A 14210-nucleotide genomic window follows, 5' to 3' on the forward strand; every position below is an offset into this window, starting at 1 on the left:
ACTGTTCAGCACACTAGTGTGAGAGGAACCTTTCATGATTCATTTCACACCTACACAGTGTCTGTGTGACCAAAGCAAAAGGACTTTTCTCAGCATAGGAAAGATCCTCTTTTAGTCAAAGCCAAATCAGCTTTGCACAGGCTGCAACAGTTACATTTAACATTTAAATAACTGAGCCAAGATGATGCAAAATATAAATATTTGATTTAAACTTGGCTTGTATTGATTTAACCTTCTTCAACAGATAAATCATGAACTAAATTGATGTGAAGTTCTGGCCAAATTAAAACTAGTCCACTACCCTTTACACAAATAAATGTCTCTAGTTCTTAGTACACTGAAAAAACCCACAAAATAACCCAACTGGTGAAATGTAACTTTAAACTGATGTACTGATTCCAAGGAAACTCAGGTTTCTGGAACTAAAAGTAAATATAAGAAAGCTATAACCCAGCCATACTAATTTTTTTAAAATGTCTGGCCCTCAAAAAAAGTGTTTCTGTGGGTATTTCATGCCTCTACAAAGAAATTGATATTTTGCACCAACTTTCTTTGTAATTTTAATTTTAATTTGCAAAAAAAAGCTTTTACTTGCAGTTGCATGTGAAAACCGCTGATTATTAAATGTAGTTTCTATTAACTTGAAGACCAAGCAATGCCCCCACCCTGACCTGCCAGCACTGAAATTCAAGCATGCAGCAGTAACACCCACTGTTCTTTGCAATCTGATCATCCCTCTCAAGAGAGAAATGAGTTCATATTACAGCTAAGGGTTACCATGTGCAAGTCCATGGATTCCAGCTACAAGGTGCTCTCCACTGGTAGCAGCATGGTATCGGATGTACTCCCGCTCTGTCTGATGTCTGTTGTCCATGATCTTTCCCAAACCATCCGACAAAGTCCCAGCAAACTGCAAGAGAAGACCCTTTCTGTTACTGGAAGAATTCAAGCTGTTTCTCCCAAGTAGATTCGCTGCAAAATATTCCTAGATCCTACTTGTGAAATGCACAATTATACAACTCATTTTGATACATAACAGAATCTGTCCAAACCTTTTGCCATGGAGAAAGCTCAGAATTACATCAACAGATACAACTGGAATCCTGAGGTGACAAGGAGGTGCCCCATCTACTGTGGCCAAGCCAAAACAAACCAATTCTGTGAAAGATGTGTATCAAAAGCAATGCCCATGACCCAACTGCAACCTCTCAAAACCTAAAAGGAAAGTTATTTAGATATAAAGCTTTTCCTCTGCAAAGACACGTGCAAAGCTTCAAGGTAAATATGCCTGTCATGAAACAACAACATTTTAAAGGGCTAATTAAATTCTTTTCGGTAACTCAGGATAGAAGTGGCTGTGGTGTAGAAGGAGTGGGAGCCAGGCCACACTCACGGCACAACGTGGGGAGATCCCTGACAGGATTCTCAGCTGTGCTGGGAAGCGTTATCCTGGTTTAAAGGACAGGTGTCTGCCAAGGAAGGCAGGAATCTCCCTTAGACTGGAGAATGAGACTCCCTTCCCTCCAAATTATTGTAACTCTGAAATAACTGAACTTTCAGGAAAAGATATGGTATTTTACTAGTATATCTATGCATAGCAAGACAAACAAGCAGCAGCGATGCAGCAGCAGCAGCACAGACCCAGCCCAGGCTCCGCGGGCGCAGGCGCCGCTCCCTTGGTGCAGTTCCGCTCACAGCCAGCAGGGGCGCTGCTGGCTCCCGGCGGGCAGGGCGGCTGCGATGATTCCCCCGCGCCTGCAGGGGGCGCTGTGGCGGCTCCGCCGTCTCCCTCACGCGGCTGTGGCGGGTGGGCCGGGCAGAGACAAAGGGGCTCCCGCTGCCAGCACGGGGGGCAGCTGGGCCCGGTGCCCTGCTGCATTGTTGTAGTGTGTTTTTTTTTGTTTTATTAGTATGTTTACTGTTTGATTTGTAATTTTGTGGTTTCCTTATGCTGTTCCTTTTGTTCCTGCCCTTCTCCCAGAATCTTTTTACTTCTCCCTTCACTAAATGTCAGTATCTTCCCCAACCAGCCTTCTTTCGAGAAATTTCCCTCTCAGTATTGTATTTCTCCAAACCTTTTAAGCTCACTGAAAATGTTCTCCTGCCTTGAAATTCTTTATTGGTTTATACATTGCATTCCCTGCCATCTTTTTCACTCCCAGTTCTCCTGATTTGCTAAAGATTCTATCCTCCCTTGGGACCTGCCCCCGTATATAAGTCATTGTCTGCCCCCATTCGTGGTCCTGGGATGCTGAAGAGGGGAAGTTTTACCATGGATAAAGTTACCCCAGGACCCGTGGTGCTGCTCTTTGCTTATGCCGCGCCGTCACTGGTAGCTGGGATTCAATGGAGCTCAAAGGGGATTTGCCACCTTCCCTGTCCCATCTAGCCGGGACGAGCGGCCCTGCACGGCAAGACGGACTGCAGCAGGAGCCTCGGAGCAGCAGGGGCAGGTGTGGCAAACACAGCGTAGCAGCACTGCAGAGATCAGCGGACAGGGGATGTGGAGTGAAAGTGTAGAGAGAAACCCAAAGCAGCAGCAGAAAAACAGCACGGCTGGGCAGCAGCAGGCAGACACCCACAAACAGCGGGGAGAACTCCCTCAGAGAGCTTGGGGTCCCAAGTTTTTCCCCTGAGGCACCTGGGCAGATGGTGCGGGCCCTTTCTAGTGAGCTCGGGTGTTGATGAGGTTCCAGTTCCATGGCCACTCTCACGAGCAAAGCCTCACAGGGGCAGGTGTGACAAAATTCCACAGCAGACACTGCAGAGATCAGCGGACAGGGGATGTGGAGTGAAAGTGTAGAGAGAAACCCAAAGCAGCAGCAGAAAAACAGCACGGCTGGGCAGCAGCAGGCAGACACCCACAAACAGCGGGGAGAACTCCCTCAGAGAGCTTGGGGTCCCAAGTTTTTCCCCTGAGGCACCTGGGCAGATGGTGCGGGCCCTTTCTCGTGAGCCCGGGTGTTGATGAGGTTCCGGTTCCATGGCCACTCTCACAAGCAAAGCCTCACTCATGGTAGGAGAAGCAGTAAAAGACAGAACTCTGTGCTGATGGTGAGTTCTCCCCTCAGCAACTGCAGCCTGGCCATCTCCCCTCTGTTCCAGAGGGAGAGTGAGTGAGGAGCTGAGCCCAGCACCTTATTCCCCAGCCAAAATCTCACAGTAGCTCTGCCCTTCCCAAGAGAAAGCCCCCTCAGCTCAGAGGGCAGCCAACTGCACCCTTCTCCCTCCTCCTCATCCCAGCACAACTTCTGTCTCTCTTAAGAACTGTCATTATCATCTCTTAAGCAACAAATGGGAGAAAATTCCATGAGGGAAAAAAAAAAAAAAAAGAAAAAAAATCCTAACCTCCAGCAAGTGTCCACAGGTACCAAACCAAAAGCTCAGGGGGAACCCTAAGTGTGTGTGTGTGGAGCATTTTGAGTCCTTACACTTACCTTGAAAAGTGTGGGGGAGGACTGGAGACATGCTTATGGATGAAAGGGAACATTATGTCCAAACAGGATTTGTTCTGAGAACTCTGACCATTGCTGTGTGCAAGTCAATGAAAAGCACCAAATAAAAATGATCTATTGTGATCTGTTGACCTTTAGTCTAATGTAATCAGATAGAAACCAGAAGCTTGGTAGAAGGAGAGAAGCAAGAAAAGCAGACAAAAAACCTAAAACCTTGCCTTGTATTCAGGATATTATTAGAAAAAAGATCTCCTAGAAGGAATTTTCCTGGAATAGTCTCCAAAAACTATATGGTTTTTGATTATGTGTAGTTGGACACCTCCTGTACCACTATCAACTACTATCAGCATTTGTATCTCCTTTAATGAAATTAACAAACTTCATCCTCTCAGCTCCTGTGGAAGGAAAGATCATTTAAAGCTTTGTTGTGTCTTCGACTGGGGCTGGGGAATGGCGCAGGTGCCACAGGAATGTCAAAGTCACTCAGGGTGCTGAGGTCCCCAGTGTCCTGCATGACAACAGCTCTTCCAGGACAAGGAATTCACTGTAAGGAGCAGCCTCTGTCTCATGGACCATCTCCTCTGCACCCACAGCAGCCACAGTAAAACCCCTCCGTGGCTCAGGTGTGCACCAGAGGACAACTGAGACCTGCTGTGAAACCCTGATACACTGAATATTGAAAAAGAACCAGACAAACAGTTCATTTATGGGCCCAGTGCCACAATGAAGTTCCCCTCCTTTCTCTGCTATTTCTTCTAAGGCTGTGTTTCTTTTTCAGTAACGACACAATGTCCTGGTTTGAAACACTCCTTTTCAGCTTAAAGACAAACCAGTCCAGTGGCTCCAATTATCTAAACAAATAGATTTTAACAACAGGGATGAAAATGAAATCCCATGACCTTTCCTGTGACTTGATCATATGGAGACTAAACAGTGAGCGTGGACTGAGTTACTTCTGACCTTGTTATGAACTTAATGTAGATGTTATTTAAAAAAAAAATTAGCCTAGAAATACAAACTGACCTGAAGCCATCTATGAACCACGTTTAAGGTTAGAGTTTTTTCTGTAAAAATACTTTGCTTATGTGGATTAGAGTAGTTGCTGTAAAGATTGAAAGGCTCAACAGGTCTTCAAAATTCAAACCTCATTACAGAATCTCTCAAGACCTGAAAATGCTTTTTCAAGAACATGTTTTGCAAGTTACAGTAGTGCATGACTGGACAATCAGCCAGAAGGAATAAACCAACTTATTGATGAGAATTGGTAAACTCTCTTTACAACTTTCCCCCTACCTGCACCACACTATCCAGCTCCAATACTCCAAATACAATCCAGTCTTTCCTCAAATATCCCTTCCTCCATGACACCGAATCTGACACCTAATTGTCAGTAGCAATCCTGTTTGTATGTAGACAGAATTTTAATGTAATGATGATTTCTCTTAGTAAAGAGGAAAAAGAAAAAAATCCCACGCACATAGTTTAAAAGTCAAACTCCATTAGCTGTAAACCCAAAGTTAAACAGGGACATTTTTGTTTGTGTTATTTAGAAAATAGCACTAAATTATAGATGTAAACAAAACAATTTAAGGATTTTAATGTACCAAAAGTACCATGAAAGGTTTCCATTCTGCCCTGATTCAGGTGACAAACTCTGAACTCAGCACACGTTAGTTACAAAACATGAACTTCATGCTGAATTACTTTTTGAAGTGGCTCCTTCTCCCCCCTCCCCTGGGACTGTTTGTTTCCTGGCCTCATGTAACATAGACTGCAGCCAAACCTTTGTCACCATCTGCACCATTTGCAAACCAAGGGGTTTCCTCAGTGAGCAGTGAGTGGGTCCCTCCTGAGTGACCTCCAGCTGGGACCAGCCCTTTCCTGCTCTGCAGTGCAGAGTTTGCCACTTAGAGGTGAAATGCCAGGGAAGGTAAAACAAGGGGATGTTCCACAGGGATTAGGAAGGGCTGCAGGCAATGGGGCAGCTCACTCTTTCTGTGTGAGGTTTAGACTCGTATTTGAATAAAGGTTCAGGCTGTGGTGTCAGAGTTACCCTGACTCCTGATCTGAATCACACCTACATCCATCCTTATCACTCACCACAGGTAATAACACCTGAGTGAACTACCACAATTTGACATTTCTTTTTAACTTTTCTGTGCAGTACAGAAATACTTACCCTGAAAAGGTTTTTGAAGTCTGTTGCAGTTAATAGGATTGTATCTACCTATACAATAAGGAAATTAAGGATTTCTAACATTAAAAACCCACGACTAACGAAACACCTGCACAACACCTCCTGCCCAGTCTATCTAGGTTACAATCACTGTATTGAGAACAAGCTCCTCAGCCATTACCTCATGATCAGAAACCTAAGCAAGCATTAGAAATTTAAGGAGTTTAAGTCCAGCTTAAACTCTGAAGGGAGATTTGAACAAGCTGAAGCACAGAAGCAGACTTACCTTTGTCCCCTATGTGTCTTGCTTTTAGATGCCTCCTTTGGGGAGTGCAATATCAGCTGCTGAGATTGAGTTTTAAAACTTATGAAAGAGCAGAGATGGTGCCTCACTGAGCTGTTAACCCAATCACATAGCAAATAGGCTCCAGATAAACGAAGGTGACACCAAAAGTGCGACCCACCCTTGTCTTCCTCAGCTTTTGTTAATAAGGTGTGACCTGGTAACTTCAAAGCCTACTCAAGACCATGTAAATGCCAACGTAACTAAATACAACAGTCTGTGGAACAAACATGAAACTAATCAAGGGACTCGTAAAAACCAGCTCCCTCTTCTCTACCCTAATTTTCATGAGTTCCTTGTCTACTTGCTGATGAAAGAAAAAATAAAATTAGTCACTTGGTCATTTATCTCTGCATTCTTCCCATTTCAGACAACCTCTGCCTTGAAACAGAACTGCAACATAATACATTAGTTTAGCCAAGGGAAGTTACCTGCTTCCAGACCAAAAGGCTCCTGATGTTTCTGGATGAAGCCAGTCTGCACAAGGCACACATAGAAGTGGGTATGTCAGCTTGGCCTCTCCAAACAGGAGAATAGGAGCCTTCCAGACTATTCATTAAAAGCTCTGCCATTTAACGTACTTAAAATATTTCAACTTATCATCAATATGTACTGTTTAATGCCTTGCCTGATCCATTTTTCCTGGACAGAAGGAGAACCCCTCCTCCTGAGCATTTGTCCACCTTCATTCACAAGACACCCTCTGACTCCTCTCACCCTTTTTGTCCCCAGAGCAGATGGTTCTTCCTGCACTTTCCTTCTACAGAGGGACACTGATCTTTTCTTCCAGACCTACACTCTAAAGACACTTGGATCCCTGGTTTTCATCCCACACCGGTTCATGTATGATATGAAGCTACTGACTGGTAACATATGGCAAGCAGAAAATCCCCACTGCACTTCAGTAACAAACTCATCCTCCTGAGGAGGGTGAAATAGGACATTTTCCTCCAAATCCCTGGACATTATGCTACTATGCACACTGCCTTTGGGTGAGCATGCACACCACTCTCAGCCCTTCACAATCACTGAAGATGTTATTGCACTTCTGCAAGCCTGGGGCATGCTGGGCTCAGCCTCCTCCTCTGCAGACTCAAATCAATGATTCATCATTTCTTGTTTTACATTTACACAGTGTCAACAATCAATACTAACTATTCACCAAGATCTGCAAAAGCAGATGAAATACTATCCGTACAAGAAACTGATTTATTCATATTTGGGGTTACTTGGTCTTTTGTTTTTCTTTTTAAATGCACAATAATTAAGGAAGTTTTACCACAAAAACCTTTTACCACTGACTACATATCCCTTGCTGTTTCAAGCAATAGAGGAAAAACAAAACCACCCATATACAGTGTTTGTGAACCAAAGCTGGTGCCAAACAATTAAGGCTTATGGGGCACGAAAAGAATTCAAAGCAAATGAAAACTCGACTTTGGACTGCTTGTTCCCTCTAAGCCAGATGCATGAAGCACACAGCATGGAAATAAGTTTTAAGTAATCTTTTAAAGTCTTTTTAAGCTCTTGGCACTGCCTGGTTCTCTAAGGACATCCCAAAAGGATAAATACACAATTATGACCTGAGTCCAAACATTCCATTGTAATTCTAGCATCAGAGAATGGTACATCTACAAATATTACTAACTGAGCAAAGCAGAACATTCCAAGATGGAATGTTAAGGGAGAAAGTGATGAAATTAACTATAGATCACTTAAAATTTCTGTGCAAACCTCACAATGAACTGTTTAAATCAGAAATCAAAGGGTTTATTTGGTTCTCATCTTTGCTTTGCAGAACTCATTTAGAAAGGAGTTCAATCCTTCGTAGTCGCTTGCATAGTAGCAACATCATTAAAAATCACCTTTATTCCTACAACTCTACAACCAGTTAAAGGTATTTTAGAGGAAGCCAATTTTTATGCTGATGTCTGGTTTTATGCTGATATCTGATAAATTACAACAGTTACAAATCAAGCATTTGCCTATGGAGGCAAAAAATCCTTACAATGTACATGTTCCGAGCCTAGAAGACACACACACACACACACACACACATATATATATATATGCTGTTAGGATTTGTGGTTAAAAAAGATCATCCTCTAATCTTGCTGCTATTCTTTGGAAAGTGCAAAAATCAAAAATCCCTGCCAGATTCTTAGATATATACAAGGACTGGGTGCTGTGGGACAGATAAAGTTGTCCAGTAAATCCTGCAGCCTAAATTTCCCTGCTTTTACTGCAATGTCTCAGGATTTATATGTAATATATTTCTGTGACTTACCATAAAAATAACTTTTACAGCAGCTTCTTTGCTCATCAGTACACACATTGTTATAGAGCAGAAGCAGTATATATTTAATTTTACAAACTGGCCATCAGTAGGCACAGACAACAAACACAGCTTCCTCCCTTCCTATCACTGTGGTCAATGGTGTGTTATACTGGGACTAAAAAGTAAAATGTCTTTATTTAAAAACATAACAGGTGTTTGTTTGTTAGGTTTCAAAGGTCCACTGATCTGAAGCTGTTCCCCAAAGTACTTTTGCCATGTCTTTGGTCAGTCTCTTAAGAATTACTTGGGGCATTTTAGCAGGGAAGATTGTGACTTCAGTTATATTTATATGCTCTAGACTTCTACACTTTCCTTTACACACCAAGACAGACCAAGTCAACTCTTCGATCCAGTCCTAACCAGAAAGGACAGTTCAGGCTGAGCCTCCAAGGCATTTCTAACCCGGCCAAGCTGTGCAGAGAGAAACGAGCCCTGGCACTCTACAGCACCAACACACTCTCAATTTAGAAAATACTAAATCAGCAAAAAGCGATAATCAGCTTCTCATTTTCAGAGCAACATAAACTTTGACCCTCTCCAAATTACTGACAACCATGAGGAGCCGACGGCCTTTCCTACTGAACAAACACGTTCCTTGAGATTCCCTGCAGCATTCCCCACCCCTATTTATGTCATATGCCCAAAGTAAAGGAGCTTTAATTAGCTCACATCCCATCGTTAACTGAGCTCGCTAATGCATCCTGACAAGGGCTGCTGGCGGCCGCGGGAACCCCCGGTGGGCCGGCTGTGATTAGCCGGGTGTCCCCGGGGAGCGCCGCTGCTCCCAGCCCGCCGTGCCCCGGAGCTGGGGCCGCTTCCCTCCGGGACCGCCTGGGAAGCCGCCCCAGCAGGTGCCCGCTGGCAAGAGTTTTGTGTTACAGGGCTGAATGAGTGATCCCTGCAGGAACCGCCGGCTGTTTTCACAGACACAGAAGGCAGTCAAAAGTCCACAGCATGAACTTGGAATGACCCCAATTGCGGAGTCACTGGCGGGTTCATCTGGAGGACAACTGTGCTTTATTAAACAACTAATACTCTTAACAGATAATTCCCCTCCCCCCGGCCTTAACTCTTACCAAACCTGAAGGTCTTCATGTTTGTTTATTTTTTGGGAATGGAATTATTCGCCTTCCTTCACCCCCTTCCTTAAACCCCTCAATATACTGAAAATCAGAGAAAAAGCCTCAAGAGACTGAGTACCTTGAGTTAATAGGTAACAACAAAGAGAGACCACGTTAGGTTCGGTTTTAACATCATCTTTACCAGCTCTCTTGATTTTGATTTCCAAAAGCATTTCCATCTGCACTAACTGCAGCACTTATGCTCTTTCCAGACAATTTCTTTTTCTGCCATGACCACCTGTGACCACACTTGGGATCTGAAAGGACCTCCTTGTTTAAAAACTAACAGGCTTTCCATGTTCTACTAGATGTTTTGAAGGAAAGTCCATGCAAGCACATCAATGGGATCTGCCATCATTGTGTGTGTGTGTAAATGTGTAAACAGTGAATAACTCTGAGCTGTTTGGGTCTCCTGGTACAGCTTGGCCTTCTCCCCTGGACACAGAAACACTATGTTCACTCCTCACAGATACACAGCTAAGGAACTTCAAGTTTAAGTCTGTACTATTTAATATTCTACTCAACTCTACAACTTTAAATACGCAGTGGGGAGGTGCACTCAGCCATTTATCAAGACTGAAATGATGAATTTCAAACCCACACCCCATTTTTTCTCCTTCAGATGCTAATGGTGATATATGGGATAGATGTGCCAGTCTGCCTGATGTGTAACCACTCAAAAACTGCAGGTTAAAACTAAATTTCGTTTCATCTATGATAAATGCTTATTTCCACTGTCACAGTTTATGACTTGGCAACTCTTTGCATATCTCATTTTAAATTCTCCTTTGCTCGCTTGAATTCTCCAATGAGTCAGCAAAACAGGAACAGTGCATTTTATTTTACAGGAAAATCAGCTGGTAAACCCCTTTGAAATGAAGCTCTAGAGCTGGTGTAAAACCTAAAGCTCTCTAATCTCTCATTTTTTCAATTGTCAAGTGGTCACCTGTACATTCCTCTATCCAGCTGTGCATCTCCATGTATGCAGTTGCTGCATTGTTACAGGACTCTCATGCTCAGTTGAGCAATTTCTCCTGGGTAAGGCTCATCCAAAGCTGCCACCAATGTGTAGTTTGCTTTTCAATGGGGTGCATTTAGGACATTAAGTCCATATTAAACCAGTTCTTCCCACAGAATATATCACCATCTCTGTTCAATCTACCCATAACCGTTTCTCCACATAAAAATACACTGGATTAAAGTGTGTTCACTTGGTGCAAGAAACTTTGTAAAAGAAAGGCTGAATTTAAACCAAATTGAGAAGAAAACTTTTAACCTAGATGCTGGCCACACACGTTTTATCCCATAGTACAAATGAAAACCAGGAAGAAATACTTCAAACTTCTCAAAGATGATCCTTTATCCCAAAACCTCTTTCAAAGATACTAGTTACAGATACCAGATGTTCTGCACATTAAAACTGACACTTTCTATGGCTTTTGATTGCCACTAATTGGTCATAAAACTTGCTGTCTTTTCAAACTGGCAGGAAATGGGGAAATGGCCTCATCTGTAATATCCCTCATGTACTCAGCATTTCTGCCTGGGAATTTCAATTGCTTTCCACCTCATAATCTACACATTTTGATACAGATTCTCACTGCTCATGTGAACCTGCAAATCTGTGGATGAAATGCAAGTTAAACTGAAGATGATCTCCTGCCACCTGGACAGGCTACAGGAACCTCTATGCTACACTGGGAAAGATAAAGATTACACAGAAGAAAACGCAAAAAAAAAAAAAAGGCTACATTTGACCCAAATTGTGTAAATCACAGCTGGAATAGAAAAAATTATGGTAAATCCCATTATTTCAATACCTCAACTACCCTTTGTAAGGGATGACTGCCAGTTGTCCTGAAGGAAAACACCAATTATAATCTGTAAGGCTGCCCAGGAAGATGACAAGTGTTCTGTCCTTCCTCACCTTTATCCAGTGAGACTGACACTAACCACACACATTCTGCCCTTAGGAGTTAAGGAAAACAACTAGGAATTAAACACACACCATGAAAATATAGAGCAGTAGGACACTCAGCAAACTCAGAACCCAAACACCACCATGACCTTTCTACAGCATCACTTGATCATTCTGTTTAAGACTCTTCTGAGGAAAACACCACCATGTATTTCTTTCTCAGGCTTCATATACAAAGGCTTTTGTTAGAAGTTCCCTGACACCAAGACATCATTTTATTTTCAGTTACTTCCTTGGCATTTTGATGTTGCTAGAGCTTAACTGCAGTTAGTCCCAAGATGGGAGAATGGTAGTTGTTCTTACTTCTGAATGGTATCAAAGAGGAGTGACTGGTTAAGTGAACTAAGAAACTTTAAACAAAAGGGAATCATCACCTTTGATTGTTTTAGAAACCTGTCTGGTTTTGGGTAGAGCCTGCTCAAACTGTACCTTCTTTCTGTGCTCTGCTACAGCCACTTCTCATTGTATTTACTGCTAACTTTGTTGAAGTTAACATACATGCAAGTCAAACACTTGTTCAAGATTTGTTTTTAAATAATCCCTTTATTACTTCCTCTTTATTTTCCATTCAGTTATCTTTATCTTCCTGTCACTGCCAACCACTTGAGATTCTGCTTTAATTTATCTTACAAGGAGGGTTAAAACTTCCATTTTCCTTTGTGTTGCTTTCATGCTCCAGTTCTACAAATGCCTCCAGGCCAAACACTCACCTGGAGCATCCTTACTAAAGTTTTCTTACCTGGTTCTAACACCTCACCTCTTTTCCTATCTCTGTTAAGCACCTAAGCACCTCTGCCATCAGTCTGAACTCACCTGAAACAAATAGATGGAACAAAAGTCCAGGGCAGAAAGGTTCATCAGCCATAAAAGAAAAACAGATACCCAAATGAATTTGCTGCAACTCCAGTTTAGGGAAGTTTTGGCATCTCAGGTGCCTGCTTCTGGAAGGAAGCCTGTCTCCCAGAACCCTGCATGCTTCCCAAAAACCTAACAGGGAAATGCAGCTGTGACTGATGGCTTACCTTTCCTTAGGAAGCCTAACTAAAATGGAAACTTCAAAGTTCAATATGAAAATTAAGATCTTTCATGAAGTTCATTAAATTCTTTTTCTCAAGAGGAAGGGAGGTACACACCAATTATTTCCATCCTATATCCTATGACCTAAGAGTCATAACAGTATACTACGAGTTGCTCATAATTCCTAAAAGATAAGAAAATTTATGGCAGAGGCAGAAAGAAATCAGACATATTAAATATAGTATTGACAAGTTGTGAATCTTTTCAATCCTTTACCACCAGGAATTTCACTATGTCAGCATAACACCTATTTGCCAGTAATAGATACAACCACAGTTTTCCATTTGGAGAACACAAGCTACAGAACAGTTTTGTTCAGCTGCTAATTCAGTGTTCAGTATTCATTTCTAATTGAATCACATCTGAAGCAGGGGAAATTTAGGATTTAGTTCTATCATGCCTAACGGGGGAAATAAAAAAGTGTGGATGCCAAGAATGTGAGACATTTCTACGCATATGGCAACTATAGAAGGCTCCATTCAGAGGGAATGTAATTCCCTCTGGTGTCTATATTTAGGATCAAAGAACTTTTTAAAATACAGAACTTGGAATCTCCAAGGGATAAAAACTACAAAACTGTCTGTAGTGAACTTTATTTAACCTAAGGTTTTGTGCCAATTTAAATACACTGCAGCTCTCCACTTGAAAGAAGGCATTACCCACTGCATGCTCTGAAATGCATGGAAAAGCCATTACAGGGATAATCAGCACAACTATAAAATAGAAAAGCAATAAAATGACAAAACCAGATACAACTCCAATAGCTTACTTCTCGATTCAGTTGAGCAGTGTTACTTTAAAAGCCATGATTATAGTATTACTCTTTGTTTATCTATCTACTCACACATTAATAGCTAACTCATCTTAAAATCTAGGATAGATTTTTATTTTGGACACTTCATAAGTCAGGTAGTCAAAAAACCAAAATGGAGATTTTTCCCAGCCCTCAGTGCCTGAGCAGGACACAGGCTCCTCTAGTTTTGGCTGCTTTAGTTACCAGATCCACAGAATTAGCTGCAAATTCAAGAGCTCTCTGTGGCACAGCTGAATCAGGTGAAAATTTATGCAGTGAAAATATACCTAAAAATACCTTCCTGGAGCACCAACAGCAAGATGAAAATGACCTATTGTTTCAGTTTTGTTTCTCTTGACTAAATAAAATTGTTTTTTCTCTCCACATAATTTTCTTTAGCAGTACTTTACATATCCTAGACACACTCATAAGGCACAAAGAAGGTAGAACAGAAAGTAAAAGACAAATTTCTGTGTTGTACCATGAACATAACATGTCCCAAACTGAACTTGAAATGCCAATTTTTTTATCCTATGGACATTCCTGTCTTAGTTTTCAAGCAGATTTAAATGCCTGAAAGCAGTGCAACACATAAGGAAGAATTCAACCTGACTATTTAAGCCTTTTTTACCATTGTCTTCTATGCAGCAGAATTAAGATTCAACCTTTGGAAAGAGGATTAATCAAGGAGCTTCACAATGTACTACTAAGCCTTCTTAAATTATGGACTTCCCTCCTTGTTCCAAAAGGACAAATACATAAACCATATAAAAAGCTTTGAAAAGGGAACTGTGTGAGACTGGCATCACAGAGACTTTTCTGATATATCAAGGAGAAAGAAAAAATACCTGGGAATACAAATAAATAGTACATGGGGTGATTTTCAAAGGTATAAATGGGAAGCAGGCACTCAGCTCCTGTTGAATTTT

At 41.9% G+C, this 14210-nt stretch overlaps 1 protein-coding gene across 1 annotated transcript in view; it reads right to left on the bottom strand.

The window, feature by feature from the left end:
• Positions 1–14210, bottom strand: part of VPS13D (vacuolar protein sorting 13 homolog D) — a 98384-nt gene that overhangs the window by 23358 nt on the left and 60816 nt on the right. Inside the window, exon 65 of the mRNA XM_041476562.1 lies at positions 778–910. Coding sequence (XP_041332496.1) covers positions 778–910 — 133 coding nt within the window. The remainder of the gene's footprint in view (positions 1–777; positions 911–14210) is intronic.

Source organism: Pyrgilauda ruficollis, unplaced genomic scaffold, assembly GCF_017590135.1.
Source record: "Pyrgilauda ruficollis isolate IOZ18807 unplaced genomic scaffold, ASM1759013v1 scaffold39, whole genome shotgun sequence".
NCBI lineage: Eukaryota > Metazoa > Chordata > Aves > Passeriformes > Passeridae > Pyrgilauda > Pyrgilauda ruficollis.